This window comes from Pantherophis guttatus, chromosome 5 (assembly GCF_059756535.1).
Source record: "Pantherophis guttatus breed Tessera chromosome 5, ASM5975653v1, whole genome shotgun sequence".
Classification (NCBI taxonomy): domain Eukaryota; kingdom Metazoa; phylum Chordata; class Lepidosauria; order Squamata; family Colubridae; genus Pantherophis; species Pantherophis guttatus.
In genome coordinates, this window is record NC_142067.1 from 21,561,112 (window position 1) to 21,589,060 (window position 27,949).

At 39.0% G+C, this 27,949-nt stretch overlaps 1 protein-coding gene and 1 long non-coding RNA gene across 2 annotated transcripts; one reads left to right on the forward strand and one right to left on the reverse strand.

Annotated features, from left to right (window-relative positions):
• Positions 1-2,053: 2,053 nt before the first annotated feature.
• LOC117661325 (gap junction beta-2 protein-like) lies at positions 2,054-13,223 on the reverse strand. The gene is made up of 2 exons (XM_034410000.3): positions 13,084-13,223; positions 2,054-3,416 (listed from the first exon to the last, which is right to left on the reverse strand). Exon 2 carries the CDS (start codon positions 3,392-3,394, stop codon positions 2,603-2,605), a length of 792 nt encoding a protein of 263 aa, XP_034265891.1. The 5' UTR covers positions 3,395-3,416; positions 13,084-13,223; the 3' UTR covers positions 2,054-2,602.
• Positions 13,224-19,370: 6,147 nt separating this feature from the next.
• LOC117664201 (uncharacterized) lies at positions 19,371-24,723 on the forward strand. Its single transcript, XR_004590958.2, has 3 exons — positions 19,371-19,515; positions 21,701-21,825; positions 24,652-24,723. It is a non-coding gene; the product is annotated as an uncharacterized LOC117664201 (long non-coding RNA).
• Positions 24,724-27,949: the final 3,226 nt, after the last annotated feature.

The window sequence follows — 27,949 nt, forward strand, 5'->3', positions numbered from 1 at the left end:
AATGTGATAGAAACGTATCAAATTCACCTTTTGCTACTGAGAACAAATCCCTAGTTAAGCATGTGCTCAGAGACACCTAAATCTGATACCAAGTACGTGTGGTTTTACTTTTAAACAAATATCCATAGGATTGTGTCTGACACTTTCTCCCAACTGTTATTACCAAATTGGTGTTACTAGTAGAATAAATGAATATTAGAAGTAAGGGAACAAATACAATTATTGAAGGCTGAAATTTTCTAGTAGGCTTACTTACATACTTATGTAAGTATTACTTACATAATACTCAACTTAAAGCAACCTGTTCTTGTTTTAATGAAATTTATTTCCTAAGAGCCAGAAACTCATTGCATTAATGCCAAAAGCCCTACTAAGCAGGTATATACAAAAAATATGAAGGCTATTGCTTAACGCATTGTAAGCCGCCCTGGGTCTCCGGAGAAGGGCGGCATATAAATTGAACCAATAAATAAATAAATAAATAAATAAATAAATAAATAAATAAATAAATAAATAAATAAATATCTTCTATTTAATAGCTGTTAGCTGTTTTTTTCACATTCATTGGGAGACACATTGTTTTAGAATTTTGGCCAAATGTGCTATTTTCATTTGCTTTATTTAATGTTGCTTATTAAGCTAACTGATATGGAAGAAAAAGAAAATCACTATAGTTTCTTTTGGTGTTTATAGTAGAATTGAACCAGTGGTGAAATCCAATTTTTTTTACTAGCGGTTCTGTGGGCGTGGCTTGGTGGGCGTGGCTTGGCTTGGTGGGTTTGGCAGGGGAAGGATACTGCAAAATACCCATTCCCTCCCTACTCCAGGGGAAGGATATTGCAAAATCTCCATTCCCACCCCACTCCACGGGAAGGATACTGCAAAATCTCCATTCCCGCCTCACTCCAGGGGAAGGATACTGCAAAATCCCCATTCCCTCCCTACTCCCGGGGAAAGGATATTGCAAAATCTCCATTCCCACCCCGCTCCAGGAGAAGGATACTGCAAAATCCCCATTCCCTCCCTACTCCTGGGGGATGGATATTGCAAAATCTCCATTCCCTCCCCACTCTGGGACCAGCCAGAGGTGATATTTGCTGGTTCTCCGAACTATTCAAAATTTCCGTTACTGGTTCTCCAGAACCTGTCAGAACCTGCTGGATTTCACTCCTGAATTGAACAGTAAGCATAATCTGCCTCTATCTTTTCCTTGATGCTTTATAACTAGAATAGCATGAGTTGTGTTGAAAGCATTAATCTTTCTGACCATGGCTGCTGAAAATTAAATTTATATTTTCCTACCTTCCTATATTAATTAAAATCCCAGCCCCACCAATTGATGTGATAGAACTCTACTCAATTTGCATCTTCCTCTTCCTTCCTGTCTACTCTGTTCCAAATAATAGCTGTATCTCAATAGCTACTTTCTTCCAATTCTTTTTGTAGCAAAATAAAAAAATGCTTTCCAAAGCCTATGGCTTAGTTTGCAGTTCCAAACTGAATCAGTTCTTTCTGGGAATGTGAGTGTCGCATAAGCTAATGGAGACTGAAACTTAAATCGTGTCTAGAATTTAAGTTAACTCTCAAATGTAACTCTAGACTTAAGTATTAAGCTATATGAGATGTTGAGTAGAAATTCTGTTGTAAAGATCATGCTATTAAATATCAGAATCTAGCTTGCTAAAACTTGACTAAATCCTTCTTCAATTTTCTGCCCTTTGGATGAAACACTGGGTTTTTTTTTAGGTGTCAACCTTTTTTAAAAACAAACAAATGTAGAGATATTTACAGGAAATCAAAAACATTTTTTCTTTTATTTAGAACAAGTTGATTTAAATGTTACTGACAGACATATTCTTCATGTTATTTTCAACCAACTACCACTACTTTTCCTACTTCTATCATTTCCATTTATGGTTTAATAATAATATTTAAAAATAATAAAAATAATGGATATGCTCTGTAGTTGATGAAACACTATATCCGTATCTTCTTTAAAATTATAATTAATGCATTTTAATACAAGGAGATTTCATATTTGGCAGACAGAATATTCATAGAATTATTTATTGTTCATGGTTTAAAATGTTTACTTTCCAATCACATTACAGTGAAGACATTAGCATTTTTTCATTTATGAAAATAAAAATAAAAAAGAAACATTAATAAATCATGTGTCTTACATCAAGAAATATGGAATATCAGTCCTTAGAAAAATATGTTAATTTAATTTAGTTGAAAAAGTAGAACAATTGCCACAGTGGTAAAGGGTCTTTTAATACTAACAGTATTTAATCATTAAGGCAGTTTATTCCATCTCTTCAGTTTAAAGATTAATTTCAATATGAAGGCACTAATTAGCATAACTTTAACAAATCAAAATAGATTTGGTAAAGTTATACATAAAGTAAATCACATCATCTTAAAATCTTCAACATTCTTATGTCACTATTGACCTTAGAAAACATGTCTAGCATGTAGACATGTAGTAATACTCCTCTTGACTTTATCGCTTAATCAAATCTAACCACTTTCACAGCAGCTTTATGAATGTGGTTATTCAGTTACTCTACATCAAATGCATGTTAGACATATGGTCACTCTAGTTGTTTGTAAATGGTGTTACTGTGTTCTGGCAGCTATCTGATATAAGCTCATTCATTTCATTTTGCTTGCTTTCTTCTTTGTTCCCCTGGATGGCATGATTTTTGGGTATTTTTCCTCTTCGAGACCGTCTAACACAGAACTTCAGCAACAAATACGAGAATTCTGCTACATTTAGTAGAATGCAAATGCCAGACACTGCAATCATAAAAATGGTAAATATTGTCTTTTCAGTGGGTCGGGAAACAAAACAATCCACTATATTGGGACATGGCCAAACGCTACATTTCAGAAGGCGAGGCATGTGATACCCCTCGTACATATAGTAAAACACATACATGAAAGCAGCTTCAAATATCAGCCTGAATAAGATGCTGGCAGTGTATGTCCACCACAAAGGACCCTCAATGTGGAACCTCTGTCTCTTTATTTCTTCTATGTCCTTGAATTCACAGTTTTTATCTCCTTTTTGGAACTTTTTTTTCTTTTCATGCCTTCTATATGCCACATGCATGGCCACCAAAAGTGCAGGAGTAGAAACAAAAATGAGCTGGAGGGCCCAGAGTCTGATGTGAGAAACTGGGAAAAAATAATCGTAGCAAACGTTTTTGCATCCTGGTTGCAAAGTATTGCAGACAAAGTCATCTTGCTCATCGCCCCAAACTTCCTCTGCAGCAACTACGAGGATCATAATACGGAAGATGAAAAGAACAGTCAGCCAGATCTTCCCGATGCTGGTGGAATGTTTGTTTACCCCTCCTAAAATAGACTGCAGGGCTCCCCAGTCCATGTTATTGTCTGAGTTTTGGGTCCTGTTAAGACAAAAAGATGTTTTTAAAAATTATATCATAGTTTTGTAAAGCTGCTTCTGGATTCGCATGCATAGTTCATTCAAATAAATGATATAGCAATAGCAATAGCACTTAGACTTATATACCGCTTCACAGTGCTTTACAGCCCTCTGTAAGTGGTTTACAGAGTCAGCCTATTGCCCCCAGCAATTTGGGTCCTCATTTTATCCACCTCGGAAGGATGGAAGGTTGAGTCAACCTTGAGCCGGTGAGAAGTGAACTGCCAAACTGCTGGCAGCTGGTGATCAGCAGAAATAGCCTGCAGTACTCCATTCTAACCACTGCGCCACCATAGCTCATATATAAGCAATTAAAATGCTTTTTTTAAAAACAGCAGTCCATATCTTAAACAGATTATTTTCGATGTCATTTCAACAGGGACAGCAAAAATATTGTAGCAAGCTAAAATGCAATTATCCTTTTCTGACTTAATGATACCAAAATAAGCCTAACAGCACTTAGACTAATTCTATAAATAGTGAGCGAAGTAAAAGATTTAGATTTGTATATTTATTTATAAAACATATATGACCACCTATCTCATAAAATGATTCTAGGTGGCTCCATAAAAATGGTTAAAACAGAAGTAAACTTCTGCCCCTCCCCAAATCAAACAATGATCCATCGCAGTGGCCCAGAGTCACTTTGCAGAGTGAGATGAATGGCATATAAATTTAATAAATAAATAAATCTCAACCATCATCCTAGGACAATGCTCAGGGGGAAGCATTTAGCCTCTGGAAGGCTAAAAACAACCTAGGTCAGGGGTGTCAAACTAGCGGCCTGTGGGTTGGATGCGTCACATGCAGGCCACACTCACCTCAGCTCCGCAAAGGCAAAAAGTGTCACAATACATCATGATACGTCACGTGACACAATCGAGTTTGACACCTGTGACTTAGGTGAACCAGGGGACACCCAAAACTATGGTGCTGCTCAGGGGTGGGTTCTAATTTTTTTTACTACCGGTTCTGTGAGCGTGGCTTATTTTGTGGGCGTGGCTTGATGGTCATGTGACAATTCTTTAGGATTTAGCAGAGATACTGGTCTACCAGGCTTTTAACTGTTTGCAGAGCTGTACCGGTCTACTCATTTGTTTTTGGAGGCACCGGTCTACTCATTTGTTTTTGGAGGCACTGGTCTACCCATTTATTTCTGGAGGCACAGGTCTACTCATTTATTTTTGGAGGCACCGGTCTACCTATTTGTTTTTGCAGGCACCGGTCTACTCATTTGTTTTTGGAGGCACTGGTCTACCCATTTATTTTTGCAGGCACCGGTCTACTCATTTGTTTTTGGAGGCACCGGTCTACCACCACACTGCCTTTTAACACTGATCAGCTGTAGGGCGGCCCTTTGAAGCCTGGTGGCAAGAGTTTAAACAGTTTTTTTCTCTCTAGCTGATCAGCTGGGACTCAGGAGGCAGCAATAAATTAGGGGTGGGGCCAAATAAAAGGTAAGAATAACGCCGGGGGGGCAGAACCGGTTCGGTGACGTCATATCATCACTGCTACCGGCTCGGCGGAATCGGGCAGAACCACCACTGGTGCTGCTGCATTCTCATTCAGTTTGCACTTTATGGATGGCCTTTAAGAGAGTGTGTATGGAGGGCATTGCTGTATTGCAAATGGAGGGGGGGGTGACTAAGGCATGGATGTCAATGAGCACTCATCTCACATCTTTGCTTGTATTTAATTTGTACACAATCATTTTTGTTTTATATTTTATAAAGTTACAATACAGTTGTAATATTGTAACATCATATTCGGGGTGCATTACAAGGACTAATGTGTCACTCATAGAATTTTCATAATCCTGACTCAGTTTATGAATGTTGAGCAGGAAACAAGCCTAGCCACTTGCAAGTGAATCTGTGTGTCACACCCATTGATTACCCAGGCACCAAAGTATTCTATGTTGACCGAAGTTAATGTGGCATTGTTGCTTGTAGAGTTAGAGAGATATCTAATATTTAGATTTGGCTACCCAACTGCTGTTATTTAAAGGATGGATGAAATTGAAAGTTTTGAAAAGAATCCAGGGCTGTTTCTGGAGTCATCAAGAATGAGGGGTTCCCCCCCTTAAAAAGAATGTGGTAAATGTACAAAATAAATGTGAATTAATTCTTTAGCATAACATTAAAAATACATGATCTCATGTATTGGTAACAATGGAACTTTTTTTAACAAACCGTGAAAGTTCAATTTAGAGTTCTTAAAGCCACTTTATTTTTCATATATTGTTTTAAGTCTATGCTAAGGACTGAAGGGTGGTTTTTCTCAGTGCAGGTAGTCCTCACTTAACAACCATTTATTTAGTGACTGTTCAAAGTTACAATGCCGCTGAATGAGGACAGCTATATCCGGTCCTTAAAGTTGCAGCTGTTATTGCGTCCCTGAGGTCATGTGATTGCCATTTGCAACGTTCGCTGTCCACTTCCAACAGCGGCATGGTGACCTAGTGGTGAAGATGCTCACCTCCCATTTGGAAGCTGTTCAATCCTAGGTAGCGACAGATGTTTTTCTCTCAGGGTGCAAAAAGAAAATATCTACTCTGAACTTCACATAGGCATCAGGAAGGGCATCTGACCAGTAAATGCTCAGCTCCATTCAGTTGCCTTGACTCTACCCCAAATTAAGAAATTACAGGGTTGTAAAAAGGAAAAAAAAACCCTGCCAGGTTCCAACAACCAAACTTAGCAGAGAAGCTGTCAGGAAACTGCAATCACATGACATTGCACTTAATGACCACGCATGATTTGTTTAATGACAGTAACTGGAACTACTGTTGTAACTTGGTGCAATCACATGGGTTTTTTGGTTTACGACATGTCTTAGCAATAGTCCCAATTACAGTTGTTAACTGAGAACTACCTGTAAATGCGAATGTGAGGAGAAGAAAGATGCTAGGTAACTATAGATTACTCAGTGTATCTCTATTGCATGTGCCAAATTTCTGAATTCCTTGGGATATTTTTCCAAAAGAAAAGAATTTCCCAAAGAATATGTAACATCCTTAAAAATAAACAAACAGGAATACTAATTCTTAGTATGACAAAAGGCATTTGGAAAATAGTACTTATGAATTATTCTTAAGAGTCAAAAATTGACATGTCTCTGATTCTGATAAAGGCCATATGAATCTAACAAAAAATATTCACTGAGTGTCAGTTTGGGATAGATTTCAATTTAACTAGTAGAAGTACTTTAAAACATGGACAATTTTCTCTGTCTCTCCTTGTTTCCCAATAATCTTCAAGAAACATTAGATTCCTGGAGTAATTATTAACTGAGCAGGAGAAAATTAGTATTTCACTTTTCTGATTATACTGCAACAAAGTCTAAATTAGATAATCTTTGTCACATAGGTTAAGAAGAAATCATACACAGATACGTGACACACTAGAGAAGCTACTTGTACAACTAGGCTTCCTTAGAATGACACCTGTTCTCCTGAAAAATATTGGTTTTCACTTAATAATAAGCCCCATAAAGCTAGTTCAGCTTTAATGCAAATCCAAATAGGATTACCATACTTTGCTATTTGGATAGTGATCTTTATAAAGCCTTCTTTATAATTTACAATAGTATATAACCCACTTTTTGATGGAGTGATCTCAGGTAATCATAATGGTTGAAGAGCCAAACCTCATATAAAAAGACTAATGTTATAAGTGTGATCTACCTATGACTATATACTGATGTTTCAGCATAGAAGGAAGCTTCCCAAACCTTTCCAAGATGCTATATGTCTGAATAGCATAAACTACGCCAGTTCTATAAAGTCATACATCACAAGATATATATGGGATATGCAAGTCATGTCTATGACTCTATAATTTAATAAAACAAAATCACATTTTATTTTCATTTTCACTATAAATTACAGATTGTTTTTAAATGTCTGCCACTGTATATAATAACTGTTCTACTAAACTGTATACAGATTTAATTTGCTTAAGGAATACTTGGATTTGGCTTCAAATTAATAGTATAGTGTCTTCTCTGTGCAGAAAGTGGTAGAGACACTGCATGAGGTAATGCTGGACTTTGGATTACTTCACAGACATTGAACTATAAAGTTAATTTCTGATTTGCAAACTTGCAACCTTATTTTGATTGCCTGGCATGGAAAATCTATACTACCCGCCCCTTTGCTAGTTATGGGAGTCCAAAGTCAACTTGACTTAAAGATCCAGCTCATGACTGTGGTAGATTTGCTGGTGAAAGAACTGAAGCAACCAAACCCACCCCCAAAATTTTTAATGAAATAATTTTAGAATTTTCATCCATGTGTCTGTCCCTCACTCCATACACTGATTGATAAAGATTTTATTTTGTTCTCTTTAATGTGTATGCAGAAAAGGATAAAGAAGAGAAAACCTAGTAAGACAGTCCATACTGTTCTGTGTATTAAAGTATATTATTTACTCTGTTACAGGAGAAAAATTTAAAAAAGTGCAAATAAACACAAACATATTTTGCAGCTCATTAAGTGAACATTAACTTAACAAATCCTTTTTGGGATTTGTTAAGATAATGTTTAGTGCTACTTATCCTGACCAAAGCAACATACTAAGAGGCTCAGAAAACAGCAATCACAATTTTATCTACTCATAATATTTCTACCCTGCATTTTAGCAATAAAATAATCACAAATCTAAGCTTAGAATTGGACACACGAACAACAGACCCTTCACCAGTTGTGGAATGCCTGTTTTGTCAGAAGAAAACTCTGCAAATAGAAAATTATTCTTGTGAGGGTAGCTGGAAAGAGGGTGTGGATAAGACATATTGTGAATGGGTGCTTGGGCAGGATGAGCTCTTTCCACAGTCTTATGCATCTGCTAAGAGGATCCTTAATGAAGCCTCTTAGCTACACTAGCCTGAAGCAAATCCCTTCTCTTCACAAAAAGGAAAACTTGAAAAATGCCATATATACTCTTCTGTATAAACAGTTGTTTTTAGAAGCATCCAAACTGGAAAATGAGCAATGAGTCACTCCTGCACCTCAGCTCTTGGGTGGACTACAAGATTTTGGCGGGAAAAAGTAGAGACTACATCTCTTCAAACCCCACATCATCCTTTTTTTCCTTCCTTTCTGAATCATGGTGTCTAAATCGGAAAGGATTCAGTACACTGTACTGATAATAGTTTATTATACTTGCTGTTGTTGATCTTTTTTAAAAAAAGCCACAACCTATCAAACAGGACATGCACTCTGGTCAGCTATTTTATATAACTGATCAATGTCCCATTTGTATTAGAATGTTCATATTGGATGATTGGCTGACATGGGTGTTAACTAGCTTCAACTGATCTTGTGCAACTGAACAAGGACAATTCCAGGAAATCCTCAAACCAAAAGACAGGCACAACGAACCAGTTTCACAATACTGCAAAGAGTCATGTCCCTTAAATTGACAAAAGTGAAGCTTGATACCAAATAATCCTTACTCATGTCTTTTGAAACAGAAGGAAATGATGATCCCAAACTGTTATAATTAATGAAGTAGATGGAGACCAACATTAACGGGAAAATTATTGCAGGGGAAAACATTTGTATGTGTAGAGTAACAGAGTTATTGGGCACTGGATACCAAAAAAAAAGTGAATTGCACATTTTTTTTTTTACTGTATCATATTGGTGATGATGAAAAGTGAAATTCAACAATAACTGGAGATATAAGTGAATAGTTAAAACAATTTAAAAAAGTCACTACAATAAATTTGGTAGGAGGAGAGCTATGCCATTGCATGAAACTCAAAGATCAGGAGTCTGATAGCTACTAAAAGCGATGCTATGGACTTCTTCTGATTCACAGCAAACCTGTTTCTCCAAATTAATTGTGGAACGAATTGTATAGGAGAATTATCAGGCAGCATTCCTCTGCATATCTAAAGAGGCTACAGGCTATCTCTTCCCACTCAGCATTAGCTGAGCTTGGGGAACAAAAGAGAGGAAGACATTTTTAGGAGAGATAGGGTGGACAGGGAAATAAATAATTATTTTATTGATCAATCAAATTGATATGTTTTTCATCTCGTAAATAAATAACTGTTGGCAACTTACAAGTAAAGGGCTTAAATCATCCTTTCCTTCCCACAGATACCTCTGCAAAAGTTCCCTTATTAGCATTTCCCCATGTTATTCTCCTGAAGTATAATTAGGCTATCGGAGATCAATGACAATGGGAAAAGTAAAATGTTTATTTGAACCACTTCACCCAAGAAAAACTCCAATAGAGAAAAGAAATGTTTGGTCATAAATCCAAAAACACATTAAAATATCACTTCAGTTAAATCACAGTTTCTGAGAAACAGCTAACACTTTTCTTTAATCAGTAGGAAAACAGATAGTTACTAAGGAAGAATCTATGACTTTACATTGTAAATACAAAAGTGTTTAATCTATAGGCAAGACTTTCATTTTTTTAAAAAAATTGGCTGTGTTGCAAATTTATATTTAATTGCCTATCTTTGTTTTATTAGATCATAAACTATCCAGAAAAATCACACATTTTCCCAAATAGGTGAGCAACAATAAGTTAAGGACATTGTCATAACTTTTTGTGCCACTTTTAATATTTATATATATATTGAATTTATATAGAACTCTTTAAAGCAAGAGTTTATTTCCAAATTTCACAAAAATAAGATTGTAAGGTAAAAGAAAAGGAAATTATCTGTTAAATGTATGAAATATTTACAAAAGCCCATTTGTTTTATTTATATTTCAATCAACTTTCTAAAGGGGAAAACAGTTATGTGAAGAAATTTATACTGCAATTATACTTCACTAGTGAATCTTTACCACTGGAGTATTAAGTACTTCCACATATTTTTTCCAAAAAGGAAATGTCATTCCTAAATCCAACTAAATTTTGATCCCAACATTCATTTTCAATCACATCTATTATATTGTTACATTTTTGTAGCCTTTATCACATACAGTTTCAAAGGAACTTGTAAATTCACAGGATGAGGTCAATTCCCTAAATATTTCAATATTGTGGTTAGAAAGCTAGCTTCCCAACTTATGAAACAGCTTGTGTGTAAGAACAGACTTCCATGGACAGACATTGTCATCTGCAAACAGACCTTGAAAGACTAAGCAGGGTCAGTCTTGATTAATACTTGAATGGGAAACTGCCAGCAAATTCCAAGGCTGTAAGATAAACTGGGAAGACCATCCCAGAAGAAGCCAGTGGTAAACAACCTATGTACTGTTGCCCACTTACCTACAAAGTCATTAAGACTCAAGATAGACTACAAAGATCAACCACATCTACATGAAGTACATACAAAGCATTACCACACCATACAAATGGGTGACAAAGACAAAATGATGAAAAATGGGAGACACTGATTACAGCATAGACAGAAAAAAATCACATATAATTATTGGGTTGGGGACGAAAGCAAAAAAGTAACATAAACCACTCATGGTTAGAACTTGTTTGCTTGCTTTTCCAAGTGATGAAAAAATAAGTTGTTTTAAAGTTTAGTAATTTAGGGTGCTGTTAAATTTGTAAGTGCATTCTTGGAAAGGTCAACAAAAGAACCATTTTGAGGATTAGCCAAATAGTAATGATTTGAATCTTCTCAAAGAACATCTGAAAGAAGAATTGACTTTATCAGCTAAGTTGAGTGATCTGTGCAATTTATTATCTTTGTATGTGGCAGAGGAGAACAAACTAAGATACTCTGAAGTCTTAATTATGATCAAAGCAAGAAAGGAAAATTTGATTTCTCTTCAAAGAAATTAACTTCTATCCCTGGATTGCCATTATGGGAGAGAGAAGAAGAAAACCAAAGAAAATGCAAGAGATCAATTGGAGAAATAGATTCCACATTGTGGGGATCTTCTTTAACAACACATTTACTTAGCCTACTATGCTGCAAGTCAATGACAAACCAGTCTACTACTTTTAGTAATGAGAGCAGACACCTTAACTTCTTTAACCTTGCTTTTTGATACTAGACCAAAATAATAATAATAATAATAATAATAACAACAACAACAACAACAACAACAACAACAACAACAACCAAGTAAGGAAATTCTACTAGAACTGAATGGGCTATTATTACAGAATTATAAAACTGGCAAAGGAAATTGGCTTAGGGCATACCTACGAGACCGCCTTCTGCCACCAATAGCCTCCCACCGGCCAGTACGCTCGCATAGAGTGGGCCTCCTCAGGGTGCCGTCCGCCAGACAATGTCGGCTGGCGACCCCCGGGGGAGAGCCTTCTCTGTGGCGGTGCCCACCCTCTGGAACAACTTCTCCCCAGAGATACGTACAATAACAGACCTCCGGATTTTTCGTCGGGCCCTGAAAACCTATTTATTTCAACTAGCTGGGCTGGCTTGAGTTAAATTTTAAATTGATTTTAAATTGGGTTGTTTTAATTTACGGCCAAAATATCTAATTATTTTAAACTGTTTTTAAATTTTGTATGTCCTGTTTTTTACTTTGGCTGTTCACCGCCCTGAGTCCTATTTGGAGAAGGGCGGTATAGAAATTGAAACAAATAAATAAATAAATAAAATTTGAAAAATGAAACAAGATTTAGTGGTACCTAAAAGCATTCACGAATAGGTCTCCTTTTCATAAATTATTTTTTAATATTGCTGCCACGGGACTCTGTTTTTATAAAGAAAGGGAAAAAAAAACCCTCCCTGAGAATAGTCCAATTGGACAAGAAAATGTTCTTTGACCTTCTTTCCAATAGCACATAGACAGGGCCCCCAGAAACTGTTTTATGGGAATCCTCCCATATAAAAGGAATTGAAGATAACAACTTCTTCGGTTGTTTTTCCATCAGCATCTGGGATTTAACCCTCCAGAAATGAGTAAGAACCCTGTTGGATTGGACCAATTCAACATCCCCTCATATCACCTGGGGAAAGTCCATATGGAGCAGGGGCCCTCCAACCTTGGCAACTTTAAGACTTGTGGACTTCAACTCCCAGAGTTCCTCAGCCAGCAAAGCAAAGCAAAGCCGGCTGAGGAACTCTAGGAGTTGAAGTCCACAAGTCTTAAAGTTGCCAAGGTTGGAGACCCCTGATGGAGGACAATCGGGAAGTCTATGTACTTATCTATTTATTTATTAAATTTACATGCCACCCGTCAAGCAAGGACGATTCCTCGCCTGCAAACTCATTTAACCCTCTTTCTTGTCCAGCAGCTCCTCTTTCCCCTACCTACGCCAAAGGAATCTGACTTCGCGACGCTCCGGTCCCTTTAAAAAAAAGGGAAAGACTCCGCCGTGAAGGACAACGACTTTTCAGGAATGGGTTGCTTCGCAAACTCCACTCGAGAAGGAGGCTGAAGAAGGGAAGGCGGGGTAAAGTTTGAGTCCCCGCGCTTTAGGATCGCGCGGTCCATCGGCAGCCGCGCAAAGCCATCCAGCCCCTTAGAACCATCTATTCACTATATATGTATATACATACATACATACATACATACATACATACATACATACATACATACATACATACATACAGCATACATACATACAGACAGACAGACAGACAGACAGACGCGCGCGCGCGCGTCCCTTATCCTCGTCGGTAGGAGTCGAGGTCCTATAGGGTTCCTCTCCCCTCCGATGGAAACTCACCTGTTCGAGTCCCAGGTAAACCGAAAGCCCCAAGCGCCCCGCCGATCCGAGCGCACCAGGTAGGGGCGGCTTGGGGATCCAGGCTATCGGCGGGGAGAGGCTTCCCAGCTAAAGCTAGCAACCGCGGAGCGTCCCCCTCTGCGCTTCGGCGCGCCGGGATCCTCAGCAAAAGCAGCTTTTTCTTCCACCGCGACCTTCGAAGTCTTCCCTGTTGGAGCGCGGCGGCTTTTAACCGCGCCCCTTTACCTGTCCCGCCTTCTCTTGACGCGCCATAGGTGGCGGAGGGAAAGCCCGGTCTGTAGAAAGCGGCGAGGAAAAGGAGGAACGTCAAGAAAGGCAGAGAAAGAGGAGAAGGAGCCGCCTTCACCTGAGCGGCCAGGATACCTGCAGGCTCAAGATGGGAGTGGAGAAAATCTCCTCTTTTGTCACCTGGAAGAAATGGTCCAGCTCAGCACCTTCCAGATGCTTTAAAGCAGGGGTCTCCAACCTTGGCGACTTTAAGCCTGGCGACTTTAAGCCTGGCGGACGTCAACTCCCAGAATTCAAAGCTGGCTGGGGAATTCTGGGAGTTGACGTCCGCCAGGCTTAAAGTCACCAAGGTTGGAGACCCCTGCTTTAAAGGACATTCCCCCTCCCCTCTTCTTCCGGAATTCGATCACAGGTGTGAGGGGATTGAACTGCCCCAAGGCCCACCTTGCCTTGCCTTCCAGGCTGGGAAGGTTGGGATTAGATTTCCCCCCCTCCCCACATACACACAGATGTGGGCAGCTGTGGTCCACAAAAAGAGGAAAAAAATATGGAAGAAGGATTGCCGTCCAGGTAGTCCTCGACTTACGAAGAAACAACGGAGCAGTGGTGGGTTCTACTTACCTTTACTACCGGTTCACAATGGGAGCGTGCGCGCTTCTGCCCATGCGCAGATCGTCAATTATGACATCCGGGCAGGTGGATGGAGCTTCCCGCCCAGTGGTGGGATTCAAGTAATTTAACAACCGGTTCTCTGCCCTAATGATTTCTTCCAACAACCAGTTTGCCAAACTGCTCAGAAAGTTAACAACTGGTTCTCATGAAGTGGTGCGAACTGGCTGAATCCCACCAAAGCTCCCACCGCTTTTATTACCGGTTCTAAAGAACCGGACAGAACTGGGAGCAACCCACCACTGCAACAGAGCCCAAAATTTCTGTTGCCTAAGGTAAAGGTAAAGGTTCCCCTTGCACATATGTGCTAGTTGTTCCCGACTCTAGGGGGCAGTGCTCATCTCTGTTTCAAAGCCGAAGAGCCAGTGCTTTCCAAAGACGTTTCCGTGGTCATGTGGCCAGCAGGACGAAACGCCAAAGGCGCGCGGAACGCTGTTACCTTCCCACCAAAGGTGGTCCCTATTTTTCTACTTGCATTTTTTACATGCTTTCGAACTGCTAGGTTGGCAGAAGCTGGGACAAGTAACGGGAGCTCACCCCGTTACGCAGCACTAGGGATTCGAACCGCTGAACTGCTGATCTTTCAATTTAGTAACTTTGAACGGTCACTAAATGAACTGTTTTAAGTTGAGGACTGTCTGTCGTTTCTTAACTTCTCAGCAGAATGAAAGCCTTCAGACCTTTGTGCAAAAGAATAGAGGAAGAAGGGATTGAGATTGGAGGACTCAAAGTCTAGAATGTACAGGAATTCCTTGACTTACGACTACAATTAGGACCAGAATTTATGTTGCTAGGCAAGGCAATTGTTAAGTGAGTCACACCCAATTTTACCACTTTTTTTGCCACAGTTGTTAAGCAGATTACTGCAGTTGTTAAGTGAGTCACAATTAACTAAATCTGTCTCCCCTAATTGACTTTGCTTTTCAGAAGCTGGCTGAGAAGATCTCAAATGCTTGTTCACATGACCCAGGGATGCTGCAAGCATCATTTATAATGTTGGTTGCCGAGTGCCTAAATTTCGATCACATGACCGTGGGCATGTTGAGGTGCTTGACAGTGTGAGGACTGGTCATAAATTATTTTTTTTCCAGTGGTGGTGTAACTGAATGGTCACTAAACAAACAGTTGTAAGCCGAGGACTAACTCTATATCACAAACAATAGGCATAAAACTCACAGTCCTCGCATTCTGTTTAACTGCAGACTGAGGATCAAATGGGGTTGAGGGAGAGAAAAGAAAGCACTTAGAAATTTATGGTTATCTACTATATACCACTCAGAGATCAATCAGCTCATACAAATCTACCTTGATCTAAAGTAGGGCTGTCGTTTGACAGCCCTACTGCATCCCATCCAGCCCATGGGCGTGATGCATCACGCGCTGGCCATGCCCACGCCCGGTTTAGCAAAGGGGGGAAAAGCCCCGATATGTCATGTGACACCTCTGTGATGATGTGAATTTGACACCCCTAATCCAGTGGTGAAATTCAAATATTTTTACTACCGGTTCTGTGGGCATGGCTTGGTGGGCGTGGCAGGGGAAGGATACTGCAAAATCCCCATTCCCTCCCCACTCCTGGGGGAAAGATTTGCAAAATCTCCATTCCCACCCCACTCTGGGGCCAGCCAGAGGTGGTATTTGCCGGTTCTCCGAACTACTCAAAATTTCTGCTACCGGTTCTTCAGAACCTGTCAGAACCTGCTGGATTTCACCCCTGCCCTAATCTAAAGCATTCAACAAAATCCTGTAGGGATATTCCTCATAATTTCACCTCACAAGGAAGACTGGTGTTAATAGAGATTAGGAAAGGAAAGGTGTGTGGGCGAGACCTTAAGAAATTAAGTTCTGTCTCCAAGTTCATATTTCTTCATTCTGACGGGACAAGATCATTCATAAAATGCATAACAAAAGTGAAACTCTATGACATTATTTCCCTGTCAGGATATGTTGTTGAATTCCAAATAATAGGGTCCTTGTGTACATCAATAAGAGAATGCCAAGATAAAGTACATGAATTTGTCCTGTAGCAGATATTGTAGAGAAAATGTTTAAATTTGAAATGTAGCAAGATCAAACATGAAGATTGGATATTGCCTTTTCTTTATATGCCAAAGAAAATATTTAAGGTAAGCTGAAACATAGTTAATGTGACTTCAACTGTAGCTTTCCAGAGGGTTGAAACATCATAAATATGTTCAGAGTGTGTTAACTTTTTATATTACAACATTAGGTGCTTTTGTTAAGATCCAGACAAAAAAATTAGTGTACCCAATATTCAGAACTCCTGGACAGATTTGGTTAATTGTAGAAAACACGTTGAAACTCCTGCCTTTTCAACTTCTTAGTTGACTTGTAAAATAATTAGCATATAGTTTTCCCTATATCTTTCCATTACTCTTAAAAGTGCAGTTTGGTTTAAAAGTCCAGATTGTCATTTGGTAAAGAGAAGTACAGGATCACCCAACTCTGGAAAATATATATGTATTTACTGGATTTTCACTTTCCCAGGTGTTTCCAGATAAGGCTTTGAAAGTAATTAGGAGCAGTTAATCACATTGCAACAGCAAATAGGAATTGCCTATTTGATAATGAGCCTGGATGTATGTGATTTCTTTTAAATGTGTGCCTGCACAAACTTTAACTAGCTATGCCTACACATGCTAATGTATTTCTCTCTTTTCAAACTGGGCCTATTCTGGCTACAATCCTGGCAGGAGTATTAGAACACCCTATTTGCCTTCCAGATATTTTGGACCAACTCCCAGCAGCCCAACAGTTAATGCAAAGATTGTGAGAAATATAGTGCAAAACATCTGGTGTGTACCCAGTTGCTTACCCCTGAGCTATGGTAAATATTTAGCGCACATACTTTACAAAGAAGAAAAATCTTTTGAACCCAGAAATTAGCTCTAACCGTCATTTCCTTTTGCACAATTCTGCACAAGTAACTAATGACAAACAAGTAGTGTCACAGGGGTGCTCCTATTGGCAATCTAGCTCCCATAATATATTCCTTAATTTTTAGTTTCAAATATATGTACTTGGCTTAAAATAATTTCTTCCTTGGAGGCTGTCAAAAAAAGACCAGAGCTGTCCTTGAAGGCAGTGGTGGGTTGCTACTGGTTCTCCCCAGTTCTTGCGAACTGGTAGTGGAAATTTTGAGTAGTTCGAAGAACCGGTAAATACCACCTCTGCCTGGCCCCGTCCCCAATCTATTCGCTGCCTCCCGAGTCCCAGCTGATTGGCTAGAAGGAAAAAATCAGTGTTCACTTGACAAAGAAGAGAAAAAAAACCCAAGACACCGTCGCTTTAAATTGAGAAGCCAAGAAGCCTCCCAACAGATCGGCTAGAACCGATCTGCTCCTTGTAAACCACTCGGTGGTGGTAGATTGGCAATTGAGGCCAAGCTGCCTGAAAGCGGTTTCCGATGCTCTCGGTGGTGGCAGAGCAACAAAAAACTGTTTAAAATCTTGCCACGGTGCTTCAAAGGGCTGCCCTACAGCTGATCAGTGGTAAAAGGCAGTGTGGTGGTAGACCAGTGCACTCCAAAAACAAATGGGTAGATCGGTGCGCTCCAAAAACAAATGGGTAGACTGGTACGGCTCTGCAAGCAGTTAAAAGCCTGGTAGACCAGTACCTCTGCTAAATCCTAAAGAATTGTTTGTCACATGACCATCAAGCCACGCCTACAAAATAAGCCACGCCCACAGAACCGGTAGTGAAAAAATTTAGAACCCACCCCTGCTTGAAGGGATTTCATTTGAAGCAATGTGCTGATCTGAATACATCCAGTTTTGATCACCACATTACAAAGAAGATTTTGAGACTTTGGAAAAAGTACAAAAAAGCGCAATTAAGACGATTAAGGGCCTGGAGGGGAAAAAAAAACACGAAAAATAGTTGCAGGAATTGGGTATGGTCAGTCTAGAGAAAAGAAGGACTGGGGTGACATGATAGCAGTATTCCAGTATTTGAGGAGCTGCCACAAAGAGGAGAGAGTCAACTTATTTTCCAAAGCACCAGAAGGCAGGGCAGGAAACAATGGATAAAAATTAATCAAGAAGAGAAGCAAGCTGGAATTAAGGAGAAACTTCCAAACAGTGAGAGAAGCAATCTGGAATTAATCAGTGGAACAGCTTGTCTTCAGAAGTTGTAGATGCTTCATCACTGGAGGTTTTTAGAAAAGACTGGACACCCGCTTAATCTGAAATCCTATAGGGTCTCCTGCCTGAGCTGGGGAATGGACTAGAAGACCTCCAGGATCCCTTCCAGGTCTATTCTAACTGATAGATTGATTTGCAGGTAAAGGGTGATGAAATCATGTGATCAGTATTTATGCAGGGGGTTTTTCTTAGAAAGAAAATATGATCAAAAGAAATTCTTGCTGCAATGTTGGTGAAAGACCCCCCCCCAAAAAAATTACCAAACAGCCATACCCCATGATGATAAAGGTGATGAAGTGTCAATTACTTCATTACAACCACCCCCCAGAGATACGCACAATACCAGACCTCGGACTTTTCGTCGGGCCCTGAAAACTTATTTATTTCACCTAGTTGGGCTGGCTTGATCCCACTGTTTTCAGTTAAATTGAATTGATTTTAATTGGGTTGTTTTAAATTGTGGCCCAAAATATTTAATTATTTTTAAACTCTTTTTAAATTTTGTATGTTCTGTTTTATTTGAGTCCTGTCGGAGAAGGGCGGTATACAAATTAAAACAAATAAAATAAATAAATACTTATCTGCATTTATAAGATCCATTGGGTGTCCTCTGGTGGCCTTCTTTAAAATTAGCTGTTTTATATTGACAAACTTCTTTCAGTCTGCTGGGACAATTTTGCCAAGCCTTACAGACAAAATTGCTCACATTTCACTCAGAAGGCAGTATTGGCTGGGCAGAGCCTTGTGAGATATTTGGTTATTCATTTATGCAGACATTAAGCCACTTCAATCTGACCAACACTAAGCATTAACTTTGGCATTAACTATGGGTCTCAGCAATTGCATTCAGACTCAGGAGCCAAGAACAGCTACAATTCCCTATCTTCTCTATCTATGGCTATGACCATTGTACTCTGGCTATGGACTCCAGGGAAGTGACATTTGCAGAAGTCATCTGAGAGCCATTTGAACTTGTGGATTCTGGAGTAGTGATTATGACACAATGAGTTGTGCTACAGATTGTCTGGATCTGGGTCTTTCTGATTGGTTCAAGCTGATGTTTTTGACAGAGGAATGATGCTAAGGGCCTTTAATGAGGTAATGCAACTTCCCTCAGGAAGCCATGGATTGACAGCTATCTCCAATCTTCTCCTTTTGGGGAAGATTGCAGAGAAAGTGCTTAGGAGACAACTAGAGATAGCCTGCGCGAAGTGGATTATTTAAATCTCTTCATGTCTGGGTTCAGGTATGAGCATCGGAAAGTTGCATGCACCAGCCTTATACAGGAGACTAAACCATGCTATGTAGATCTGAGCTACTTTTATTGGAACAGCTATAATAACAGAATCTTGTAAGTCTGAATGTGCTAAAAGTCATTTATCTGTTCATTAACTAAGATTAACAATTTTTATTAAAAAGGTGTGACAAGTTATTTGTGGAAGTTGAAAATTACTTTTCATTGTGGAAAATAAAGTGCCTTATGCATTCAATATGTAAAGCATGTTTTAACAATTGAATTTTTCTAAAACCTTTTCAAAATATTTAAACTAAATGAGGTATTTCAGGAAATTCTTGTGTGTATAAATTATTTTAATATTGCTAGTAGCACTGATGATGTTACTTAGTTTGGGTAATGAAGCATCTGCAAGAAAACAACCAAGTTTAGAGAGCACCAAAGACCCTAAATTATTTTAATTCTAAAAGATTCTAGTAACTGTAAGTGAAATAGGGATGACCATGACTTGAATGGTTGAAAATCTCCATAGATAAGTAACAAACATTTTGAAAGAACAAAAGATTCCTTAGCATATAAAGCTATTTTTTAAAAAGATGTGATACAATTTTTGGTTCTAAATTCAAATATTTAATATTCATGTTTTCATCACATTCAAGTTCTATGGAAGCTCAGGATATAATCTTTTTAGGTAACTGGAAAAATTACAAAATAATGCATCTCTGAACTTTAAAAAAAAATCATGGGAAACTAGGAAATTTAGGAAAAGAAAAATAGTAATTAAATTGTCTCTGTGGGCTTTAAATCAGCAACTTTCTGTTTGCAGAGTAAATGATATAATCATCATCCTATTATGTACATAATTAATGATAAAGCTGACCATAAAACATATCATAAGCATAAAACAATAGTAAGCACTGACTCAGCTGAAAGGAAGAAGAGGGGAATTAAGGAGAGCGAAAAAAACCCTACAAAAATAGTATAGATAAATATTTGGTTTCTGAGTTCCCTCTTTTTTTATACGTCAAGTGATTTAGAATAGAATAGAATAGAATTTTTATTGGCCAAGTGTGATTGGACACACAAGGAATTTGTCTTGGTGCATACGCTCTCAGTGTACAGTTTACAGTGTTTATAAACACAAACTTTAGAAATCATATTGTTGCTTGATATATAATATGTCTGAGAGTAATTCTTGATTTTGTTCTGGTCTAAAACTGTAATAATAAATTGTATTGTATTATATTGATTAAATTTAAACTAATAGGTGTATACACACACACACACAAACAGAGAGAGAGAGAGAGAGAGAGAGAGACAGAGAGGTGGGCGGCACATGAATTAACAACTGGTTCGCCCAGCACTGAAAATGTGAGCATGCACACACGCGCACTCATTTCACTTGTACACGTGCACGCTCATTTTACTTGTGCATGCGCACACTCATTTCACTCACACATGCGCCTTCCAGGCATGCATACAGCCATCCACACATGTGCTTTGGTCACACACACGGCTTACACGTATGCACGTCAGTGGTGAATTCAGCCGGATCTATCCTGATTGTGCGATCCGGTAGGGCTGGTGGCAGGAGGCTCCGCCTACCCGCCCAGACGTCATCATGTTTTTGACCCTCTGCGCATGTGCAGAAGGCCCTGTGAATGTGTGGCAGAAGTGTGTGCGAATGCTCACATTTGCGATCCGGTAGCGAAGGTAAGTGCATTTCACCCCTGATGCGCGTGGCTTAAAAATATGGGTAAATAGGATGGCATAGTGGCAGGGCAGGGTGGTGGGGGGGGAGGACCCCTCTGCAGGTCGCAACTACTGGTTCGACCGAACTGGTCCAAACCAGCAGCAGCCCACCACTGCACGCACACATACACACACAAGTTTAAATATATAAGTATATATATTGTTAATTCTGCCATTGTTGCTCATTCTCCAAGTTAAAGTTCCCAATCAGATATCATTGGTGCTGTATCCTTTTTCCAATGCTGGGCAAAGCATTTATCTTAATAAACTATGGTGTTTTTAATTGATATATTCTAGGATTATACTTAGTAAAAAGAATGTTGGTTTCATTTAGTCTTTGCTTTCTAAGTTTCTCTGAATGGTGCTGTCTATGTCTTTGCAATAGTTTTGGTTTATTTAAGAGGTTTACCACATGTGGTAGATTGTAACTTCAGTCTCATGGCATCTTATTGAATGATTTATTTATCTTGCCAATTATTGATGGAGTTGTATGCCACCTGTAAAACATATTTTATCACTTTTGTCTTAAATCCCGATTGTTTCTATCCAGCCTTCCTCTCTATGCTGATCTTGGGTTATTCTTTGGTTTTCTGAAGAGCTCTAAGAGATGATATGCCAGATGTGACACCTCTAGATCATAGGAGAAAGACAAAGGGTGAATCTGACCAAACACAAGTAAGAAATCATTTTCAGGCCTCCATTATGGCTAAAAGAGTGATAAAACATTGCTATTTCTCCATCCCTTTTGAATTCTGAAAACCATCCAGCGGCACTATTTAGGTTGGCCAACTCCCTATCGGGGTAGGGGCTTGGCCCACAGGATCATTTCCAGGTTTGTGGTGAGGCATATTGATGCTATCTGGCAGATAAAGTTGTTTGGATTTACTCAGAGTTGGACTTCCACTGGGCAAATCATAATGAGTTGGCCTTGAAGAGCATTCAGAACTACAACTGGTTGAAAATGGAGCAGCACAAGAAATAACGGGCATCTCTCGGTGTGGGTTAGACCTAGGTTCCACCGCTGGTATGCAAGCTGCATTGGATAGCAGATGGGCTCTATGTGCAATTTAAGATGCTGATTATTACCTTTAGGCCTGTATGGCATAGAATGGCCTGCTGGCGGCCAGCAGAGCTGACAACAGAGTCGGACAGTGAGGAGGTTGGGGAGGAACTTGGGTCAGTCCTGGGGGCTGGGGAAAGCTCAGACGAGAGCTGTCCGAGCTCTCTGCTGGAGGCAGAGAGGGAGATAGACAGCAGCGAGGTAGAGGAACAGCTGGAGCCCGTTCCTAGTGTGTGCATGTGCAGAGGTGCCAGAAGACAAGAACAATTAAGAAAGCAGAGTCGACTTGGGAGTAAGGCCACACCTTAGAGATAATTGGCCCCTCCCATAGGACATAAAAGAGGAGTGAACGGGACGTGGGCTTTTGCAGGAAGCAATTAGTTCATTTGGTTGATTCAAGATTGGAAAGTTCTGTTCGTGACTCTGTGCCAAGTTTGGCCTTGTCCTGTGTTTGGAAATTGGTTCTCTGGCAGCGTTCCAAGTGAGATACGGTGAGTGTTGATAAACATTCCTCTGAAAGACTGTTTGCCAAAGCCTTGTTGACTGTGAATGACAGTAAGTCATTTAAATAAAAGAGATTTGGCCGGAATTAAGACTTTGCTTCATGCTTTCTAAGGAAGCCTAGGTCAGAACATAGAGGATGGATATCTGAAATATCACTTGTGTTTAACAGTTTCAGCCTACCCAGTATATTCTAGATGAGTGGGTGTGCTGCAGGTCCCCTCCATTAAATTTTGTTATTTTGTTATTTTGGACCTAGAAAGCATGACTTCTCTGTTTATTGCCCCAACCTCTGGAATAGTAGCCCCCCAGAGATAAGGATAGCATTCTCCCTTCTGAGGTACTGGAAATTTTTGAAAACCTTCCTTTAGTCGCAGACCTGGAACTGATGTTATTCTTTGTTCAACAGCCTCTGTTAGTTTTGTTGGTTTTACTCTCTGTTTGATGATTTTAGTCTGGGTTGTCTGATTCAGTGTTTTTAGTTGTTTTTATTGTTTTGAATGCTTCCCAGAGTCCACTGGAGCTGGGCAGCCAGTACATTTAAACAAATAAACAAAATAATGCTTGAATTAAATGTTATTCTTGTGATTTATTTTAATTTAATTATTCCACTTCATCTTAATTACTGTCTGAATTTAATTTGTCTCTGACTTGCTTTTTGCTATATCTATCAATTACATTTCAGTCAGGGGTGAAATGCTACCGGTTCGCTGCAGTTCGGGCAAACCGGTAGTGATTGTCAATCAGCTGCACTGCATGATCATCAGAACCTTTTTTTTTTTTACTTTTTTAAAGCATTTTTTTTACTACCAGTTTGGGTGAATAGGTAGTAAAAAATGCTTTTAAAAAGAAAAAAAAAGTTGGCCACACCCACCCAGTCACATGATTCCCCCCACAAGTCACGCCCACCAAGCCACGCCCACAGAACCGGTAGCAATTCACCACTGATTTCAGTACAATATTTCCTTGTGAACACTTGTTATGAATTGTTATATAACCAATAATGCTTTCGGATTACTTTTGTGCTTTTTTCCCCATTCATATTATTCTCTTTTGCCTCTATTTTACCTCATACAATATTTCTTCTAAGTATTTTTATTGCTTGAACAATTCTTGTATCCAGGATTTGCATTGCTAATCTACGTAGATAGTTTGGGAGTAATTACCAAATAGTAAAACAACTTCTACAGATTTAAAAATCTATCTTTCTTTGAAGTCTGTTTATGGCTTGGGGCTTTATGGTAGCACTATCTGACCAGACGTCATAAACAAATTCTTTCATTCCTCATGCAAATTCCATACACACTTCACAAACTCAGCAAACTGATCGATCAATCCAACTACGAACTACAGACTACCCATGCATCTATACTATTTCTTTATTTTAATTTTCTGTCAATGTTGCCCATTTTTTAATATATTAATGGTGAAATGGCTTTTGAACCCATGGTGAATAACTACATGAAATATGTTAATGGAAATTAACATACAACATACAACCACTATAAAAGCATCTGGACGTCATTAGGGATGGGACTGAAATCAAACTGCTGACATAGTAATGCTCTAATCTATATCTGTAATGACTGTGCTCAGCAGTGGCCACTATATGTCTACAGAAATATTGTGGCAAAGATACAGAAATTGTAAACAAAATAGCTCAGGGTTAAAAAATAGTTCCTCTGTAAATAAAGATTACAGCAATATGCTATGATTTCAGCATGATGATAGAAGTACATAGAACTTTGCAACTAAATTCTAATTTTGCAATATTAGAATGTGGAGTCCTCTGTTAAAGTTAAGTGTGAGATATTCAGGAAGCAATTAGTTATTTATACAAAGTGTAATTAAACTGTTCATTTGCTAACCAGTAATTTAGAGGTTTCTGATTTCAGATATAATTTTCAATGCTTAATGACTGTACTTTATATCAACTGCAGAATCATTTAAACACAACACTGGAAGATGATTATTACATTCGGGGTCTGCTTGTGAACTGATGCAACCGATAGGTACTGTTTGACACAACTTTTCTCCAGTTTTATCTAACCACAGGACTAATGTGCTGTGACAACCCCATTTTTATGGCAATGTATCCAAGATAGTATATTTTATGGCATGTCTTCATGATATTATCATATTGAACCATGCCTAAGATTGTTCTTAGCTGTTCCAGTGTTAAAGTAGGATTTTCCCATTAAGTAATAACAAGCCACAGCAGTTCCAAGGTACAAAAAAACTTATACCCACCCCTGCAGCCAAGCATTCTGTGCACCACTAGTCTATTTGGAATTTCTTTACCCATAGAAAGAATTAGACAGGGCCATGACTGGATTCAGTGGATTTGCTGAGATGTTGAGCTTTCACAGACAGTTAGATCTGCAACCACTTGCTATACTATATTCTCAAAAGATCTCAGTTTGATGCTTTTTCAGAACTTTACACTTAAGTTGCTGAACCGATGGATACATCAAATTGTTCTCTCTTGCTTTACTGTGCAGCAACAGAAAAGATGGGTCTACTAATCAATTTACAACTTGAAGAGGTGCAGAGTTTGAAAGAATTCCCAACCTACATTCTCCCAAGATTAATAAAGAAGGAAATTGACGGCCAAAACATTTGTCAAAATTTTTACCACCTCAAGCCTCTGAACAACTGCAGTCCCTCCTCTTTTGCCACAGTAAAGAAACCTCCTTTCATAAATTACCTCTTCTTCAGTCCCATTGAGTTTGTGGTGTTTGCTAATAATTATGTGCACTCCTGTTTTGCAGTGTCTAAACTCACCACCTCCTTAACCTCAAAGGGCATCCACACAGTCTTTTGCTTTTGACAAAATGACAAAAGTGTTGAGCTGTTGCATTGCTCCCGTCGTTGCTGCATATCAAGTCACACTGTGATGTACAAAAGGGACAGAGCCTGCATTGTGACACTACTTTCATTGTTCTGCCTCTTCCCCTTACCATCTTATGGATGGTAAGCCCATATTAGCATCACTGTGGTGACAGTGGATGGTTTCCCTTTGGGTTGTGGCATTTGGAAAGTTGGGGGTGAGTGGGCAGGTGGGAGGGAAATAGTAAAGCCAGAAGTGCCCTGCCTATATGAAATTATGGCACTTGCAACAATGAGCCATGGTGGTACAGTGGTTAGAATGCAGTACTGCAGGTTAATGCACTGCTCACTCCAGGAGTTTGATTCTGAGCGGCTCAAGGTTGACTCAGCCTTCCATCCTTCTGAGGTTGGTAAAATGAGGACCTAGACTGTTGGGGGCAATATGCTGACTCTGTAAACCACTTAGAGAGGACTGTAAAGCACTGTGAAGCAGTATATAAGTCTAAGTGCTATTGCTATCCATTTGTGATCATGGCAAATCAACACCCTTCTGCAGCATGCTAAAATGTAGATAATAGATGCAGAATAGAGATCGCCAATGAAGCTAGCAAATGTTATGCTGAAATGCTTTGCTGATGCCCAAGGACAGATAGGCAGCCCTTTAACTCAGTAGTCAAGCCAAGTCACATCCAAAGCAAATAATGAATAGTTTGCAGTTTGTTACTATATGAGGGTGAGCGAAAGACACAGGGTGTTGCAGAATATGGTTTTTAAAAAAGTATTTTTTAAAAGCAGCTGTGACAGTGCAACCAAAACTCTGTTTGACCACACCCTCTGGACACTTCTGAAAAGACTTAAGATTTGAATCCTGTGGCTATTATGAAATCATAGACTCTTTTGTTTGATTCTCAGTAGCTGATTTTTGTTATTAGTGTTTCTTGCCTTTTTACAATAAAAGCAATTGAATAAACAGCATCTACATTCCATTCAAAAGAGACAATAAAAAACCCAAAAAGGAAACAGAAAGACCGAAATACTCCCTCATCAACAATTAACAGCCAGATGAACAGAGATTAACACCAAGATTAATACAAGACCAACAATGTGAAGAAGTAAACAGTACTGCAATCAAGGAACCACCAACTCAGACAAACAAGGTAATGGTAAGGAGCCGCTTAATCAAGGAAAGAACCACCAAGACCATCCCCACCAATACTGACAGGGCAAGCCAGCAGTATATAAAATGATAGCAAACTCCACTCCCTTCTAGCACTGATGATATCACCTAGTTTGGTAATGAAATGTCTGCAAGAAAACAACCAAGCTCAGAGAGCACCAAGGATCTCTCATTTCAACCCTGAATTATAAATATGCTCTTCTATTAAACACATTTGTATGTCTATCTGATCTAGTCATTGAACTAGTCTGTGACCATCGACTCTTCTATGGTTAAATCTTGGTTGGGTTTCCAGAGCGATATTTACTTTGTACAGTACAATTGGTGAAGCTTTAACTAACAACATGATAGAACAGAGAAAGCCTTTGAATTAAAGATCTTATGAACAGCTTTAGTGCACATATTGTTTTGCCTCAAATATTTATTTACGTTTGGTAATAAATAAGTAGCCTAATTGCTGTATTTCCTGTTTTCTCTATGAACTATTTAAAATGTCCTATTCAGAACTGTCCAGTGCTGACTAAAGAGGTGTAGCAATTTTATTTGTTGATATAATCAATCATTACCTTCTTCTAAAGCCATAAATGAGGAAACGCTTCCTAGTTCATAAAGTGTGAACTACTCATACTGTATGTAAATAATTATTGTGTTTATTCATCTGTATTTCATAAGTTTCATAGCAGAGTTTAACTGTTTCGTTTTTAGTTTCTTATTTCAGTGCTAATATTTGACATCATATTTTGTTAACTGCATTTAAAAACATTTGAAATGTCCTTCCCTCTAGTTAGATCATTTGTTTTATTTTAACTTCAATTAAGGCAAAAATTACTATTATTTCAGTGGAACAAAGATATATACAGTGTTTTCAAGGAAATTGCCTTGAGTCTATATACTTGGGGGGGGGGGGCAATTCATGTATAAAGAAGATTACAAGTGAATCTATATACACTGGAAGTTATAATGATGATCTAATTTATGAATAGAAGTGTCAGCTTTGGAAGCCATATTAGGCCGGAAGCTTCAATGCTGCCACCTTCTCATGTGTGGGAAAGTAGGAGGGGGGATTAAGGAGAGGAGTTGTTAGTAGACATAATAGCATTCTTCCTGTCGGTCAAGGTCAGGGCGATCCAGCATCTGGAGAAGGAGTGGTCAGAGGGCTGGGTCGAGATGGAGCGGACGTTGATTGGAGCATGTGATCGACTGGGGGAGAAAGGGGATGGTTTTGGGGGGTT

Coding starts and splice junctions, on each gene's coding strand:
- LOC117661325 (XM_034410000.3), bottom strand. CDS start 3,394: ATGGACTGGGGAGCCCTGCAGTCTATTTTAGGAGGGGTAAACAAACAT.